The sequence below is a fragment of the Sorex fumeus genome, unplaced genomic scaffold (assembly GCF_029834395.1).
Source record: "Sorex fumeus unplaced genomic scaffold, SorFum_2.1 ptg000091l, whole genome shotgun sequence".
NCBI classification, from domain to species: domain Eukaryota; kingdom Metazoa; phylum Chordata; class Mammalia; order Eulipotyphla; family Soricidae; genus Sorex; species Sorex fumeus.
In genome coordinates this window covers 4,154,903-4,172,734 of record NW_026606148.1, presented here as the reverse complement: position 1 = coordinate 4,172,734, position 17,832 = coordinate 4,154,903, and the positions used below count along the sequence as shown (strand labels likewise).

Genomic DNA, 17,832 nt, shown 5'->3' with positions numbered 1-17,832 from the left:
GAAGTTTCAATACAAACTATTTTAGTTCACACCAAAAAACTATCGCCTCCACTGCCAATTAGAGAAGTTAGTGAGTTTTGTTCTTCTTCTTTTTTTTTTAATCAAGGAGTACAGGACTGGAGTGATAGTACAGCGGGTAGGGCGTTTGCCTTGCACGCGGCCGACCCGGGTTCGATTCCCAGCATCCCATATGGTCCCCTGAGCACTGCCAGGAGGAATTCCTGTGTGCAGAGCCAGGAGTCACCCCTGTGCATTGCCGGGTGTGACCCAAAAGTCAGAAAAAAAATCAAGGAGTACAGAAATATAAAAGTGAAAGTCTATCATTTTCCCCAGATTTGATCAAATCCTTGTAGAAACAGTTCGGCTTCTGGGGCTGGAGCAGTCCTACAGCAGGGAGGGCGTTTGCCTTGCATGTGGCAGACTCTGGTTCAATCCCCGGCATCCCATATGATCCTTGGAGCACCTCTGGGAGTGATTCCTGAGTGCCGAGCCAGGAATAACCCCTAGACAACTGCCGAGTGTGGCCCCAAATAAAAAACCAAACCAGACAGCTCGCTTTCTGTTTCACAAATCTTCTCTGTCTCTCCCAGGGCTGACAGAGACCATCACAGGTGGGGATTGTGATGTAATCCCCCAAGTTCTGCAGCGGAGGGCAGAAGCCCTCATGTTAGTAGTAGTATGGTCTGGCTAGAACTTTGGGGGTGGGTCCGATGCGAATTCAGCACTTGGCACTTCACCCTCAGGAACTTACTGTGCTATAGACCCGCGGTGGATTAACCCAGTGTGTTCAGGAAGCTGGATGATGGGAAGAGGAGGGCAGGGCGCCTGCCTGGCACGCAGCCAACCCGGGTTCAACTGCAGCACCATAGAGGCCCCCCAGCTCCTCCAGGAGTGATCCCTGAGCACAGAGTCAGGAGTAAGCCCTGAGCACAGCTAGCTGGGTGTGGATGATTCCCCCCACCCCTCCATCTCCTCAAAGAAAAGAAAAGGAAAGTGGCGCTTGTAATGAAAAAAAAATGGCTCCTCTTAAACTCTCACCCCTCTTTGTCTCCGGGGGCAGGTGTGAGGCTGAGGGTGGGAAGCCAGCAGGAAATCAATCACCTGCAAGAAAACAAACCAAAACTCGAAGGAAAACAAGGCCCAGAGCTGGGGGAGGGCGGGGAGGGTGCTGGGAGTACCCCTCAGAGGTTTTCTCTTCCCTTTCCCCAGTGTCTTGGTTTCTCTCCTCTTCCTCTTTGAAAGCCGTTTGGATGACGAGCTCACTGGCGTCTTCATCAGGTGCCTATGGGATGTTTATGGTCACTTGGTTTAATTTTAGCACCCAGGCCTGCTCACGGGCTGTGGGGTAGGACCAGGAGTAACCGGGCGGAGGGAGGTGGTGGAACCCGTGGAGCGTGCATGGGGTTGATTTAGATTGTGCTGTTATCATCTGTGTGTTGTGTCTCCTTGATGGGAAAACGGCCAAGTGTGTGGCGGAGGCGGATGGCCAGGGCTTAGGCAGTGCCCGGCTGGATGGAGCGGAGAGTGTTTGTTTAGCCCGAGAAGGAGCAAGAGAAACCGGTGGGGAATTTCAGGAGCTGGGTGCGTGCGTGCGGGGCAGGGCAGCTTCCGCATCAGCCCCCTGGTGGGGATCTTGTTTTTAGCCGGGAAGGATGTTCATGGGAGGCGCTAGGGTCTGAGGGCAGGACTCGGTCCCTGCCCTCACCTGTGGGACTGTTGCTCAGGCATGTCTCTGTGGGTTCATGCATCTCTCGTCACCTGAGCTGGGCTCCGGTGTACAAACCCCAGAGCTCCGGAGAGGCGTTAGAGGAGAATTCAGCCCAGGATCTTGGTGGGCACCAAGGTCTTTTTTGCACTTCTGCAGAATCTCAGTGAACCAAGTTCAGCATGGGGCTGGAGCGATGGTTTAGCGCAGAGGTGTAAGGGGTAGCGGTTTGGGGGTGGGGGGCGCTTGCCTTGTATGCAATCCTTGGCGTCCCAGGTGGTCCCCCGAGCACCGTCAGGAGTGATCCCTGAGCACAGAGCCAGGAGTTAACTGTGGTCCCCTGAGCAATGTCAGGAGTGGTCCCTGAGCACAGAGCCAGGAGTCACCCCTGAGCAGCTCTCGGTGTGGCCCCCAAATTGAAAACCACAAAAAAGGTCCAGCAGATGGAGCTTCCCTGTCTCCTGGGAGCTTCTCCCAGCCCTGGGAGGGAACTGCCTGCTTCCAGGGCCCCGGGAGCCAGCAGGACAGCTGGTGATCCCTGAGGAATTGAAGCCTGATGACTCATCATAGCACCTTTGAAGCCACTCGGCTTCCAACCCCGAGATAGACTAGTGGGCGGGGAGGTGGGTGTGTTTACAAGGCCAGTCTGAGGGGAACAGCCTCGGGGGCTCCCCCTGGAGCAATACCAGTGGCCAGGAATCCCCACGCCACCTGACCCGAGAGTTCCAACATGGTCCAGCGACTCGCTGGGGGAGCGCGAGGCAGCCCCAGCCCGTGCCCCGGCACAGGGAACACGCGGCCTCGGTGTCATTTATTTTTCTCTGCTTTTTGGGCTACACCCAGCCGTGCCAGCGAATGGTCCCAGCTCTGTGCTTGGGGGAACTGAACACCTCATGCAAAAAAAGCATTCAGGGGAATAGTTTTCTTAGGCTGCATGTGAATTGTGACAATCTTCCTGTTACAGTAATGTCAGTAAAAGCACAGGGAAAAGCACAGGGAAAGAGAATGTGGGTTCCAGGAAGAGTCAAAAGGGGGCGAGAGAGAGAGAGAGAGAGAGAGAGAGAGAGAGAGAGAGAGAGAGAGAGAGAATAGAGAGAGAGAGAGCACCTGCCATAGAGGCAGGAAGGGGTGGGGGTGGGGTGATGGGAGGGAACTTGGGGTCACTGGTGCTGGGAATGTTGAGACACTGATGACTGAAACCCAATCAAACACAGCTTCGTAAGGGTCTATCTCACAGAGATTCAATAAAAAATGGGTGGCTGGAGCCATAGTACAGAGGGCGGGGCGTTTGTCTGGCCGACCCAGGTTCAGTCCCTGGCATCCCATACGGTCCCCCCACGTCCCACCAGGAGTTACTGAGCATAGCCGGTGTGGCTGTGCCCCAAAACCAAAAAAAAAAAAGCACTGTAGCACTGTCCTCCCGCTGTTCATCGATTCGCTCAAGCGGGCCCAGTAACGTCTCCGTCGTGAGACTTGTTGTTACTGTGTTTGGCGCATTGAATACGTCACAGGGAGCTTGCCAGGCTTTGCTGTGTGGGCGAGAGAGAAAAAAAAAGGAAAAGAGAAAAAGAGAAGGAATAAAAAGAGGGAGGGAGAGGGTCATCTCATCATCGCAGCAGACACTGACTGGTCTGTGCCACCCCCAGGGTCAGAGACTGGCCCCCCCCCCCCACCTCTGCCCTCCGCCGTGGACCTGGCTCAGTGGGGCTTGCTCACGTGGGGCCTCCTGGCACCCTGCACTGTGCCTTTTCTTTCTCATGGGCTTGTTTCCTTGGAATGTCTGAGCCTGAATGGGGGCGCCTGGCTGGCTCTGGGGGCTGGGTGGAGAGTGGGCGGGACACGGGACTCGCCTGTCATCAGCAGGACCAGCCAGACTGGAAGCGGCTATTAACCCACTTTCCAGAAGAGGAAACAGACACAGCGAGGTCTCAGGGCTCCGTTCCAGCCGGTTCCAGCCGGACCCCCCCCCCCCCCCCCCGGGTTGGAACCCCACACCCTCGCCGTCCAAAGGGAAGGACGGCATCCGTTGGGGGGGCGTGGCCCCCAGGCCTCCACTCGTGTGGACATGGAGAGGGGATGAGGGGACGCGGCAGGGGCTGGTGGCGCCAGCTGGGATCCCGGGTGCCCCTGGATCTTCCGGGCACGCAGCTCCACCCACTTCCCAGCCGCACCTTCTTCTTGACAGGGTCAAAGGGCAAGGGTGGGAGGGTGGGGTGACACGGGGGCAGAGGTTCCAGGGTCCCACTGCTCCCCCTCCCGCCCCACCCACGTGTCCTCTCCCAGGAAAAGTGCGGAGTCCAGGAAGTGGTGGGGCTCTGGGTTGTGGGGTGACACCGAGCCTGTTGGGAGGTCGAGTGGGCCCTCACTGAACTAGGCCATGAGCCCGGGGGCGGCCGAGCTGTGCCCGCCTCTGGGCCTCTGGGCCTCTGGGCAGCGGGAGGGAGGGAGGGGGGTGGAGCCGGGGTTGGTGTTTCTGGATCTTTCAAGTACCAGGGTCCCCCTGAAGAGCCTTGTTAAACTTCCTGCCCCAGGCTGCCTGCGGGGGACTCTGGGGGCGGGGCTGGGGTTTGTCTGGTTGGGCCGGTTGCTTTCAAGACCCAACCAGCCTGGGCAATGTTGGGGGGGCAGGGCCCCCGGCACCCCGTGTGGGGGGCTCAGGGGCATTCTGGAGCCTCCTGCTCCTTGCCCATCCCAGGCATTGCGGGGGGGGTGAGGGGGTGCGTGGCTGTGTTTTGGGGTGTGCTCAGGGAGGGCCTTCCGGCACGGGAGCTCCGTCTGTGGAACCCCTGCACTACACTAGGAGTTTTGTTTGTTGATTTGGGTTTGGGGTCACACCTGGCAGTGCTCAGGCCTGACTCCTGACCTCTGTGCTCAGGAATCTCTCCTGTTGGGCTTGTGGGCTATTGGAATTGAACCCGGGTCGGCCATGTGCAAGGCCAGTGCCGTCCTGTCGCTCCTGTCCTGGCCCTGGGCTTCCCCCTCTCCTGGGGACCGGGTCCCTCTGCTGGCAGGTTTCCCCGGGGCTGCTGCAGTCACGGGCAGAGGCGCTGGGCACCTGCCCTGTCTCCTGCCCTGTCACCTGGCCCAGGTCTGACCCCAGCTGGCGCCGGGAGTGGCCGCCCCAGCCCGGCTCTGCCTGCGGCTTCCGGCTTTCCCCAGCCAGCCAGATGGCAGCTCCTCGGAGCTCTCAGTTCAGCCACCCCGGGCTGGCATACGGTGCCATGAGGACATACTGAAATCGAAAGCCGTCCCGTCCTGTGGGGGGACAGTGAGTCACCAAAAATGCCCAGCACCCGCTGAGGGCTGGCACGTGAGCTGCTCACCCGTCCTCCCTGTCTGAGCGCAGGACACGCCTGTGTCCTTGGCAGTGACCCCACCTGTGCTGGACCTTCCCCCAGGCACGTCTCTGCGGACGGGCAGGGTCCCGCGACCTTGAGTCTTCAGGCGCCCCCTCGGCTTCCCGCCTGATCCCATCCTGGCGCGATCCGGGAGGGACCCCGCTTTGATTTGGGGGTCCCACCGGGGCCTGCTCCTGGCTCTGTGCTCGGAGTTTTTCTCAAGGCCGAGCCCAGTGCTCCCGCATGCAAGGGAAGTCGGACTCACATCCCGGCCACGGGGAGTCTGAAAGAGCCAACGGAAACCTGGCGGGGAGAGTCCTTTCTCTGGATTCTTGTTTTGTTTTTGCTGGGGGACCACAGCAGGCCGTGCTCAGTGCGGCTGGTCCCGGCTCTGTGGGCAGGACCGAGCCCCAGAGGTGCTCGCGTGGGGATGGAACCAGGCTCACTGGCCTCTCTCCTCGGATTCTTGCTGTTACGCACCTGTTGCTTCTCTTTGGTTTCGGGTTGGGGGCCATGCCCAGGGCTACTCGGTGCTACGGGACCGTGAGGTACCCGGATCCGGGACTCAGCGTGTGCCTCGGCATGTCTGAGCCATCTCCCTCTCTCTGAGGTCACACTTGAAGGTTGCTGGCCCCTGGAGAGTGGAAACGTGCGAGGGGACCCTCAGCGGGGGTCTGGGAGGGCCGGTGGAACCATCCGGAAGGATTCGTGACTCTCCGACACAGTGTTCTTTGCACAGAGCACAGCACCAGCCCTGTCAGTCGGGGGTGGGGCTGTGCCCAGCCCTGCTGGTGTCTCCAGTGCTTGTAATGCGGCACGGTGGGGGCAGGGCAGCCTGGGGCCCTGAGGGGATCAAAGCCAGGACTCACACTTGATCCCGGTAACTGGGCTCTGGGGGGAAAAAGACAAAAAGACCAAAAGGTGCAGGGCTGGAGCAATAGCACAGCGGGGGGTGGGGCGCTTGTCTTGCTTGTGGCTTTCATCCCCAGCACCCCCCCCCCCCCCCCCCGTATGGCCCCCCAACCCCACCAGGTGTGATTCCTTAGTGCAGAACCAGGAGTAAGCCCTGAGCATCACCGGATGTGGCCCCCAGATAAAGAAACAAGCCAAAAAGAAACTCACCTGCTGGGGTGGTGGGGCGGATTTGCGTCCCTCATGTGTGTGTGTGTGTGTGTGTGTGTGTTTTTTTCTTTTGCTTTTGCTTTTTGGGTCAAACCTGGTGATGCACACAGGTTAGTTACTCCTAGCTTTGCACTCAGGAATTACTCTTGGCAGTGCTCTGGGAACTATATGGGATGCTGGGAATCGAACCCGGGTCTGCCACGTGCAAGGCAAACACCCTACCCGCTGTGCTATCTCTCCAGTTCCCCTCTTGTGTGTTTTGAACAATAATCCTTATTGTTTTGTTTCGGGGCCATGGCCATGGCCAGCAGTGCTGGGGACCAACCCTTGCGCCTTCCACCACGGGTCCTCGAGTGCACCGCCCGGCGGGCAGGGGCCGCAGGTGTGGCTGTGTCTGGCGTGACTGTCTTCATTGTCATCGTGACTTTGGACTGGTCACTCTCTCCGCCTGCTGTCCCCATCCATAAAACGAGTCTGGAAGTGGAGGCGAGCGGAGGGTCATAAAAGGCTGCAGCCTCGTTACTCATTACACAGCGTTTCTGAGTGGGCCCCACGTTCCTAGGCGGCTCCAACCCAGGTCCTGCCACCAAGCCTGTCCCACCGGGGAGGCTGCAGTCCCCCATCCTCTCCTGCTTTCCCCTGTCTCCGAGTGCTCTGAATACGGCAGGGAACCCGGCTCATGGCCTTTACCACCGAACAGCCGTGTGGTCATCACTGCATCCAGCTGCGCCCGAGCCTGGTGTCCAGCACAGGGGCCAGTCCCCCCTCAGTGCTTCCAGGGGTGCCGTGAGGACCCGGTGGGAAAGGGACCTTGCTGGCTCCCTTGGAATTCAACATTCACTTCCTGAAGCGCACGCACTGTCCCGAGACCTGGGCTAAAGTCCTGCGGTTGCTTAGTGTTGTTCCATGAGACCAGAGAGCCAGGAAAGGAAACCCACAGCCAGAAAGAGAAAGGCGAAATTCTAAGGCTGGGGACCCGGGACATGACACAGAGGACATACTTCACATGGCAGGGGTCTGGGTCCGACCCCCTGGCACCACCAAGCACGGAGCTGGGAGCTGGGAGGAGCCCCCGAGCATCACTGGGCCTTTGCTCTCAAGCGAAAACAGTCACAACCACAATCACAGCCATCCTGTTGTTCGTCGATTGCCTCGAGCAGGCCCCAGTAACGTCTCCTTCGTCCTAGCCCTGAGATTTTTTTTAAAAGTGCCACATTCGAGGCTCTTTCAGAGTTAGGAGAATGAGACCCTTCATTGTTACTGGTATTTGGCATATTGGGGACACCACGGGGAGTTTGCCAGACTCGACTCTGCCGTGTGGGCAGGTTACATTCAGTAGCCTGCCAGTTTGTCCAAAGTAGGAATGAGATGATAAGATGGTGCGAATGCGGCCGCGCGCGCTTCCGGGAGCTGGGTTTTATAGTCTCTAAGTCTTGGCAGTTGATGGGATTACACGGCGCCAGGGGGCCAGTTGGTGGGTCTGAGCCCCGCCTACTGGAATTTGGAGGATCTGGGTGAGGATGCTCAGCCCTGATCCAAGTAGGCTTGGAGATCTCAGCCCCGGAAACAATGTCAGTTAACAGTTTTTGGAAGTTACGTGTCTTAGTTTCTCAACGTGGTGGAGAAGATCATGATCTTGATTGTGTGGATGATTTTGTGGGTGTTTTTTTTTTTCTTTTTGGGTCATGCCTGGCGTCGCACAGGGGCTATTCCTGGCTCATGCACTAAGGAATTCCTCCTGGCGGTGCTCAGGGGACCATATGGGATGCTGGGAATTGAACCTGGGTCGGCTGCGTGCAAGGCAAACACCCTACCTGCTGTACTCTCACAGCCCCGATTTTGTGGGTGTTTATGTGAGCCCCCAATCTGATTATTGTGCCGTTTGATACAGACCTTTGCTTGTTGTGTAACTGATACCCGTCAGTTGCGGTCACTGAAACTGTTACTTTCAGTTCCATGGATGAGGGACTGGAGAGATGGCACAGCCGGTAGACTTTGGCTGGCACACAGCCGGCCTGGGTTCAATACCCAGCAACACCAAGTGTTCCCTGAGCCCCACCAAATGAGATCCTTGAACGAAAGGCCGAGAATAAGCCCCTAGCACCCCTGGCTGTCACCCCTAAAAGCAAAGCAAGAAGGAAAGATTCACATTGCCGAACTGTTGGGGTTGCCCAGTAAAGAAATTGGAGAGAGCTAGTGGGCTGGGCACAGCCTGTGTTTGCTGAAACCTGGTTTTCTCCCTGACACTGCCTGGTCCCCTGAGCACTGCTGAGTGTGGCACAAACAGACACCTGACCAGACACTTAATTGTGGCCTGTGTGGGAGGTTGTAGCTACTGGGGCACACAGAGCTTCCCAACGGTCTTCGGGGGCCCTTTCCTGAGCCCAGGTCTTTGGACACTTCCGGGCAAACGTGCAGCTTGGAAGAGCAAGTCAAAGGGAGACAAAGGCGATTTCCTCGAGATTCAGCATGGGAACATTTTGCATTCAGACCTCAAGAGATCAAGGAAGAACTCTTAGAAATTGAAGTTTGGATCGCAGAAATAGGCTAGGGAAAGAGGTGGACAATAACCGAGAACAAAGTAGACAGGACAACAGGAACTCCAGAAATGCCCATCAGAGGGAAGGAGGGAAGGACGATAGGACGATATGGGAAATCTTCCGAATTCAAAGGGCAAGTGGAGCAATAATCCTCAGGTGTCATAAAATCGACAGGCCCAATTCAAGGCTTATCCTCAGAGCTCTCAGAATAATAAAATCGTGAATGAAGAACCCAGGTCTGGGGCAAGAGCAATATCCGGTGTGTGTGTTGGGGGGCTCTTGTCTTGCACGCAGCCCACCCAGTTTGCTCTCTGGAGCCATGAAAAGGCCCCCAAGCACCACCCGGAGTGATCCCTGAGTAAGGAGTAAGCCCTGAGTACTGTCAGATGTGGCCCAGACCAGTCACACACACCGAAATCCCGGGTCTGAATTATCTATTTCTCAAGTAAAATTAGAATACGGAAGGGGCCAGTCGTGCAGAAGCTAAGGTGCTTGCCCATCCTTTCTGTTCATTTTGTTTTCTGGACCACACCAGCAGTGCTCAGGACTCATTCCCAGCTCTGCACTCAGTGATCATTCTTGGCAGGCTTAGGGGACCCCTGCGGGGGTCCTGGGGATCAAACCCAGGTCGGGGTGTGCAAGACAAATGCCCTGACCACTGTACTGTTATTCTAGCCTCTTGAAAGTGGCTTTTTGTTTTGTTTTTGTTTTTTTTTTTCTTTTTGGGTCATGCCTGTCATTGCACAGGGGTTACTCCTGGCTCTGCACTCAGGAGTTACTCCTGGCGGTGCTCAGGGATGCTGGGATCCCAGGGATGCTGGGAATCGAACCCGGGTCGGCCGCATGCAAGGCAAACGCCCTTCCCGCTGTGCTGTCTCTCCAGCCCCACTTGAAAGTGTTTTAAATGGTTGCCTGTGGGTTTTTTTTTTCTTTTTAAAATGTGTTCCTATTGAGATGTGGTGTTTCTAGATGGTGTGTGGTTTGCTCTGTAGCCGTTGATCAGATATGCTTATAGATCATGGGTGACCTCTGTGGCTGCGGCCTTTAGATAAGTCACAAATCTGACCCACTAGGGAGCTAACGCCCGGGTTTCGGGGGCAGGGCACAGGTCTCTCCTGATGCAGCCGGCGTGGGTGGCACCTGGCCTTACAGCAACCTCACAGGCAGCTGGAAAGATCCAGAAATGTTGGTTCCCTCATGCCAGGTGCAGTGAGGCCGCCGGTGCCCGCAGTCCCCCAGAGATCTGACCGTGCCTGCAGTTATGGGGCGGGGGCCTTCGCGACAGAGTCCTTTGGGGGTGGGGGATGGGCAGGACACAGTCGCATCTCATGGGACTGGCCTGTCCCTGCTCAGGTCTTGGATATGATGTTTTTAAATCTGGGTGCCACCTGGTGGGAGAACGGGGAGGGAAGGCAGTGGGGAGGCTGCTGGCCTGGGACTTGGAGGAGGTTCAGGTTCGTTTGCTTTTCACATAAGCCCTTGGTGTTTCGTTCCGGTTTTTGGGTGCTCAGGGCTCGCTGCTGTCAGGGCTCGGGGGACCGTGTGGGGTGCCAGGGGTGGAACTCAGGTCAGCTGTGCGCCAGGCAAGCCCCCGCCCTGCTGTGCTGTGTCCTGGTCCCTGCGCGGTGGATTCCGTGGAGACCTCCCTGCTCGCCCAGAGATGCTGGGAGCAGCCCCGCGGGCGGGTGCAAGCAAGGGTTGTCCAGCTGGGCCTCGGTATACCTGCCTGGACTTGCCGCTTTTTTATTTTCCGCTGTTAAACAAGGGTGGAGCAAGGTCCCCGGGGCGGGCACGCGTTTCATGTGCTGCCCACGGGCTCCTGGCTGAGGGGGGTCCCCCTCCAGCAGCCCCTGGCGCCCTGCCCACTGCTGCACCCCAGGAGGAGGGGCGGCCTTTAGAAGTCGGCAGGAGGCCTTCGGTGGCCAATCACCGCCCGGCCTGGAGCTGGTCCCCTCCTGCCCCACCTGGGCTTCTCCCTGCGCCCGGGATGATTCATTTCAGGAGAAGAGCCTCCAGGACGCACATCAGTTCCCCTGGCACCACCAGCTCTTCCGCCGTCCATGCCGGGGGTGGCCTGGGCTCTGGGATGCGTGGAGGGGGCGGCGGCGTGGCCCTGCTCGTGGCGTTGGTGGCCGGGCCATCCCGGGAAGAGAGTAAGTGCCCTGGACACTCTTCCTGGCCGGGGCCACAGGGCCGCTGGTCGATTTTTTTTTTTTTTTTTTTGCTTTTTGGGTCACACCCAGCGATGCTCAGGGCTCCTCCTGGCTCTACACTCAGGAATCACTCCCGGCGGGGCTCGGGGCACCTCATGGGATGCTGGGGATCGAACCGGGTCGGCCGCGTGCAAGGCAAATGCCCTGCCCGCCCGCTGTGCTGTCGCTCCAGCCCCGGGCCGCTGGTTGAGCCGCTTCTCTCTTCTCTCTGCGCAGAGCATGAACGGCTTCGAGGAAGGCATCGAGTTCCTGCCGGTGAACAACACCAAGAAGGTGGAGAAGCGCGGCCCCAAGCGCTGGGTGGTGCTGCTGGCCCTGCTGCTCGGCTCCCTGCTGCTGGCGCTCACCACGGGGCTGCTGGTGTGGCACTTCCATTGTGAGTGTCGGGCTCGTGTGGGCGCTGTAGCCGATGTGTAGGTGTCGGGCTGGTGTGTGTGTGTGTGTGTGTGTGTGTGTGTGTGTGAGAGAGATGGTGTGTATGTGTGTATGTCGGGGCTGGTATGTGGGTGTCGGGGCTGGTGTGTGTGTGTGTGTTGTGTGTGTGTGAGTATGTCTGTGTGTGAGGCTGGTCTGTGTGTGTGTTGGGCTGGTGTGTGGGTATCTGGTGTATTTGTGTCAAGCTGGTGTGTGGGTATCTGGTGTGTGGATGTCGGGGTAGTGTGTGGGCATCAGGCTGGTGTGTGGGTGTCGGGCTGGTGTGTGGGTGTCGGGGCTGGTGTGTGGGTGTCAAGCTGGTGCGTGGGTGTCGGACTGGTGTGTGGGTGTCGGGCTTGTGTGTGGGTGTCAGGCTGGTGCATGGATGTCGGACTGCTGTGTGGGTATGTGGTGTGTGGGTGTCAGGCTGGTGTGTGGATGTCGGGCTAGTGTCTGGGTATTGGGCTGGTGTGTGGGTGTCGGCTGGTGTGTGGGTGTCGGGCTGGTGTGTGGATGTCGGGCTAGTGTCTGGGTGTCGGGCTGGTTGTGTCGGGCTGGTGTGTGGGTGTCAGGCTGGTGTCTGGGTGTCGGGCTGGTGTGTGGGTGTCGGGCTGGTGTGTGGATGTCGGGCTGGTGTCTGGGTGTCGGGCTGGTGTGTGGATGTCAGGCTGGTGTGTGGGTGTCGGGGCTGGTGTGTGGGTGTCAGGCTGGTGTGTGGGTGTCAGGCTGGTGTCTGGGTGTCGGGCTGGTGTGTGGGTGTCGGGCTGTGTGTGGATGTCGGGCTAGTGTCTGGGTGTCGGGCTGGTGTGTGGGTGTCAGGCTGGTGTGTGGGTGTCGGGGCTGGTGTGTGGGTGTCAGGCTGGTGTGTGGGTGTCGGGCTGGTGCATGGGTGTCGGACTGGTGTGTGGGTATGTGGTGTGTGGGTGTCAGTGTGGTGTGTGGGTGTCAGGCTGATGTGTGGATGTTGGGCTGGTGTGTGGGCATCAGGCCGGTGTGTGGGTGTCGGGGCTGGTGTGGGTGTGAGTGCCGCTGGAGGTGAGCTGCCTTCCCACGGGCACACTAGCCCGTGCTCACACGGCCCCTGTGCATCAGCCCAGGCCCCTGAGTCCAGGCCCGGAGGGAGGCTGCCGCTGGCAGAGGGGCTCAGGGCTGGGGGTCGGCGCTGTGAGGAGGGTCAGAGCTGTCCAGGCCTTCGGCCCCCTACAGTCACTGATCCAGGCTGTGGCCCTGTTGGCACACCTGGTGGGCCTGCACCCCCCTCACCCCGCCCTCCCTCCCTCCCAGACCGGAACGTGCGGAAGGAGCAGGTCCACAAGATCTTCAACGGGTACTTGCGGGTCACCAACGAGAACTTCCTGGACGCCTACGAGAACGCCAACTCCACCGAGTTTGCCAACCTGGCCCAGAAAGTGAAGGAGGCGGTGAGTTCTGCCCCCGGGCAGGGTGCTGAGCCCGGGGTCACTGCTGCCCTCCCCACGTGGCCCGAGGGACGCCTCTCCCAGGGTCCAAACCCCCGGGTCGGCCTGGGCCGTGGGGGCTGCCCCGGGTCTGCTGACTTCCTCTCTCCCCGCAGCTGAAGCTGCTCTACAGCCAGACCCAGGCGCTCGGCCCCTACCACGTGGCGTCCGAGGTGACAGCCTTCAGGTGGGTGCAGGGGCCTGCAGGGCTGGGCGGTGGGGTGGGGGACAAGAGCTCGAGTAGTGGGGACAGGGCATGCAGGGACGGCTGCTGGGAACCCCTGGCTCTCCTCCTGGGGCCCCTTTCAAAGTAAACTCCACGAAAGCAGACGGTGGCCAGGCAGATGACTGAAAGGGCAGGCCTGGGTTTGACCCAGCCCTGAACCCACAGGGCCCCCTCGTGTCCCCGGCACCGCAGCGCCAGGCCCGAACCGTCCTGCCCGTCCCCCTAGTACTCCTAGGTTCTAGGGCCGTTGATGGGGCTGAGTGCTGCACACGGGCGTCCTGCTCCTTCTAGAGAGCAGCTCAGGTGTGGAGGGACAGAACGAGGGTCAGGCACTGGCATGAATAGCCAGCTTCTGCATCCCTGCTTTGAATCTGGGCACCACTAGGGGTCGCTCCTGAGCACAGAGCCTGGGACAGCCGCTGAGCACCACCAGGGGTCGCTCCTGAGCACAGAGCCCGGATCAGCCCCTGAACCCCCCCAGGGGTCGCTCCTGAGCACAGAGCCCGGGACAGCCCCTGAGCACCACCAGGTGTGGCCCGAGAAACCAATAGCAGAGAGCAGCTGGGGGCTGGGCATCAGTGCTCTGTGTCTGGCTGGTGCCTGCGTCTTAGCTCCAGCTCGGGTTATTTTTATGCTGTTTAAATTGTCTGGCCGCACCCTGCAGTGCCCAGGGTCTCGGGGGGGGGGGGGGGGGGGGGGACATAGGGTCTTGCTGCACTGGGGCTGGGTCCTGGGCTCCGGTGACCAAGCTCCACAGAAGGAACATTTTGATCATTGTTGTTACTGTTGTTGTTCTGGGCCCCCGCCTGGTGGTGCTCAGGGCTTCCTCCTGACTCTGCGCTCAGGGGTCACTCCTGGTAGGCTCGGGGGACCGTGTGGGGTGCCGGGGAGCCAACCGGGTTAGCCGCACGCAAGGCAGATACGCTCCCCGCGGTACTCTCTCCGGCCCGTGAGGGACGCCTTTTGGTCACCCCTTTGTGTGTGCGTTTGGGGGGTTCCCAGCCGCCCCTCGCAGCCTCTGGAGTGGGTGGGCACGGTCGGGTCCCTGGGGCACCGGCACTCAGCCAGCTCCTGTCCCCAGCGAGGGCAGCGTCATCGCCTACTACTGGTCAGAGTTCAGCATCCCCAAGGACCAGGTGCAGGAGGCCGAGCGCGCCATGGCCGAGGAGCGTGTGATCAGCCTGCCGCCCCGCGGCCGCAACCTCAACAGCTTCGAGCTCACCTCCGTGGTGGCCTTCCGTGAGTGTCGCCGTGGGCCCGGGCACCCCCCTCGGAGAGCACGCAGACTGGGTCCCTAAAGTTTTTCTTCTCCATCTTGTCCTTCAGCCACCGATCCTCGAACCGCAGCGACCAGACAGGACAGTGAGTCACGGGCCCAGCCCCGGGGGGCGCAGAGGCGGGAGCTGGCCGGGGGTCCCCGACTGGCCTGCCCACCCCCTGTCCTATGCCCACAGACAGCTGCAGTTTCGCCCTGCACGCCCGGGGCCAGGAGCCCCTGCGCTTCACCACGCCGGGCTTCCCGGACAGCCCGTACCCCGCACGAGCCCGCTGCCAGTGGACGCTCCGTGGGGACGCCGAGTCCGTGCTCAGCCTCACCTTCCGCAGCTTCGACGTGGCGTCCTGCGACAGCGACGGCAAGCACCCTGACCTGGTCACGGTGTACGACACCCTGAGCCCCGTGGAACCGCGGGCCGTGGTGCAGTGAGTGTCTGCGGAGTGGGGAAAGGCGGGCAGGTGGTCGCGTGCGGGGCTGGGGGGACACAGGTGCTGGCGTCAGTGACTTCCTCCACCAGGCCCGGGCGGGAGCAGAGCGCCCCCTGCTGTCTGCCAGAGCCCAGCTCCACCCACTGTCCCGAGGCCCTGCCATTCTGCTGGCGGGAGGGGCTGAAAGATTGTCACCGGCCAAGGAGACGCTCACAGGGCTGTATGTAGCTCATGCTCTGCAGGCCGGAGCCCCCCAAGCTTGACCCTTGGCACCACTGGTACCCTGAGCACTGAGTCAGGAGTATCCCCGAGCACTGTCGGGGATGACCCACAAACAGACCAAAACATTCCCCAGAGGAAATGCCAAGCAGGCCAGGCTGGAGAAGGCAGTCTTGGGCAAGAGGCTTTGTCTTCGTGTTGCTTCCTCAGGGAGGGGAGGGGACGGTCCCTGGCTGGCCAGGACAGTGCAGTGGGCCCTGGCGCCCCAGGCTAGCGCTGGTTGTCTGCTGCCTGCTCAGGGTGGGTGGACACTCCGAGAGTCCCCCGCTGGCTGAGCACCAGGGGACAGGAAACAGGAGAGAGTGTCAGGGTGCCCACACTCCCTTGCTGGTCCCACGCAGTGTCTGGCCCAGGATCTGCCAAGGGGGCTGTGTTGGGCAGTGAGGGGTGGCTGGCGACACGTTCAGGCGGCAGCCCGGACTCAGCATTGCTGCCTGCGAAGGCTTCGCCCAGGCTTCCTGTGTGCAGGGATGACCCCTCTGGCCCACGTATTGACTGTGCAATAAGAGGACTCCCTCCCCCCGAGGAGGAAGTAGAGAATTCTCTGAGGACGAAGTCTTGGGGGCCAGGGAGAGGCAGGAGCACAGGCTTGCATGTGGGGGGAGTTTTGAGCCCCGATATCCATCCATAGGTCCCACCAGGAGCGACCCCCTGAGCACTGGGTAGGGAGTCGTCCCTGAACCATGCTGGGGGTGGCCCCCCAACAAAACCCGCTAATTGGCATCTTTCTAGAAATTGTTAAAGGGTTAGACGAGGGCCAGAAGAAGGCTCAAGGGTGGAGCATGACCCTGTCCTTGGAGCCGAGTACCATCCCGGTCCCCCAACACCAGTGGGGGTGGCCCTGGGATCCCCCATCACCGCTGGGGCTCCTGTAAAATTTGTCTTTTCTGGGGCCACACCTGGCAGTGCTCAGGGCGGGACCTGGGGGACCATCTAGGAAGCCAGAGATCGAATCTGGGTCGAGCGCATGCGAGGCAAACTCCCTGCCCGCTGTACTATCGCTGCGGCCCCCAACTTTTCGCCTTAGACTGGAGAGACGACACAGGCTCAGGCACTCACCTTACCTGAGGCTGATCTGGGTTCCGTCCCCAGCACCCTAGGGTCCTCGAGCAGCTCCAGGAGTGATCTCCGAGTGCAGAACCAGGAATAGTCCCTGAGCACCTCCAGGTGCGGCCCCCCACCTGCAAAGTTTTTGTTTTGTTTTGTTTTTTGTCATACCCAGCGTGCCTGGGGGTTACTCCTGCTCAGGAATGCTCCCGGGAGAGCATTGGGGGACCAGACAGTGCAGGGGACAGGAAGCAGGAAAGAGTGTCTAGCTGGAGCGAAAGACTCTCAGTCCTGCTGTGGATTAACTGTGCATTCTTTGATTTATTTATTTTTCTTTTTGGGTCCCACCCGGCGATGCTCAGGGCTTGCTCCTGGCTCTGCACTCAGGAGTTGCTCCTGGCGGTGCTCAGGGGACCGTATGGGATGCTGGGAATCGAACCCGGGTCGGCTGCGTGCAAGGCAAACGCCCTACCCGCTGTGCTATCGCTCCAGCCCTAACTGTGCATTCTTTGTTTTTTTTCTTTTGGGGTCACACCCGGCGATGCTCAGGGTTTACTTCTGGTTTTGCACTCAGGAGTTGCTCCTGGCGGTGCTCAGGGGACCATATGGGATGCTGGGAATCGAACTCGGGTCGGCCATATGCAAGGCAAACGTCTTACCCGCTGTGCTATCTCTCCAGCCCCCTAACTGTGCGTTCTTGATGTGTCATGGCTCCACTCTGCCTCAGCTTCCTTATCTGCGTGATGGGAATAGTGGCAGCTACTTCGTGGCCTTGTTTTGAGCCCGGAGTTAATAATAGGGGGGGCGAGCAGTGCCCGGTGGGCTGTGAATACGGGTGTTTGTGATCCCAGGCTCCGGGCCCTCATGCCGGGCCTGTGGCATGTCTGCGTTTGTGTGCGTCCTTCCCTCGATGTTGCTGTTGCCACAGTCTCGACTGTGGCACTCGCCAGGGGTGGATGCGCACGGCTCAGAGTCTGCACCCTGGTCATTGTGCTCTAGCTGCAGTGCTCACGGCCACCTGGGCTCCCTCTGGGCACGCTGCAGCTCTCGGACCACATTTCAGAGGCGGTGCTGGTGGGGGCCGGTTCCCTGGCGATGGGGCTCGCCCCCACCTGCCTGCGTGCAAGATCCACACTCAGCACACGTGGGTGGCACCGGGGTCCAAACTCACGGCCTCGCGCTTACAAATAGGCACTCGGAGGCACTCAGCCAGCCCGGGTCGCCGGGTCCTGGTTTTAAGTGGCCCTTCCTTCAGTTGATGACTGGAGTTGTTTCGGTTTGGGGGCCACGCCTGGCTGTGCTCAGGGGCCGCTCCAGGCCTGGGGACTGAGCCTGGCCTCTGAGCCCGCTCCCCACACGAGAGCACCTTCTGCATGGGCCGGGGTGGGGGGCGGCCTGGGCTGGGTCTGCCCCCTCTAATGTGGCCCGTCCCCTCTGCCCCGCAGGCTCTGTGGTACCTACTCGCCCACCTACAACTTGACCTTCCTCTCCTCCCAGAACGTGCTGCTCGTCACGCTGATCACCACCACCGAGCGCCGGCACCCCGGCTTCGAGGCCGTGTTCTTCCAGCTGCCCAAGATGCACAGTAAGGAGGGCGCAGAGGGCAGGGGGCAGGCAGCATGCCCCGGGGGCAAGGGCAAGGTCAGGGGCATTTAGGAGCTGTTCTCTCCGTGAGGGGCTCTTTCCGGCACGGACACTGCCCGGGTATGCGGCCGGCGGGGAGCACAGCGGGGAGCACCGAGGGCCGGTGTGTGTGTGTGTGGGGGGGGGTACTGCCACGCTTAGAC

General features: G+C 60.2%; 1 protein-coding gene across 1 annotated transcript in view; it reads left to right on the top strand.

The window, feature by feature from the left end:
- Nucleotides 1-17,832, top strand: part of ST14 (ST14 transmembrane serine protease matriptase) — a 41,375-nt gene that overhangs the window by 13,251 nt on the left and 10,292 nt on the right. Inside the window, exons 2-8 of the mRNA XM_056131468.1 lie at nucleotides 11,135-11,294; nucleotides 12,617-12,753; nucleotides 12,906-12,976; nucleotides 14,097-14,254; nucleotides 14,342-14,377; nucleotides 14,470-14,716; nucleotides 17,491-17,630. Of these exons, the coding sequence (XP_055987443.1) occupies nucleotides 11,135-11,294; nucleotides 12,617-12,753; nucleotides 12,906-12,976; nucleotides 14,097-14,254; nucleotides 14,342-14,377; nucleotides 14,470-14,716; nucleotides 17,491-17,630 (949 nt within the window). The remainder of the gene's footprint in view (nucleotides 1-11,134; nucleotides 11,295-12,616; nucleotides 12,754-12,905; nucleotides 12,977-14,096; nucleotides 14,255-14,341; nucleotides 14,378-14,469; nucleotides 14,717-17,490; nucleotides 17,631-17,832) is intronic.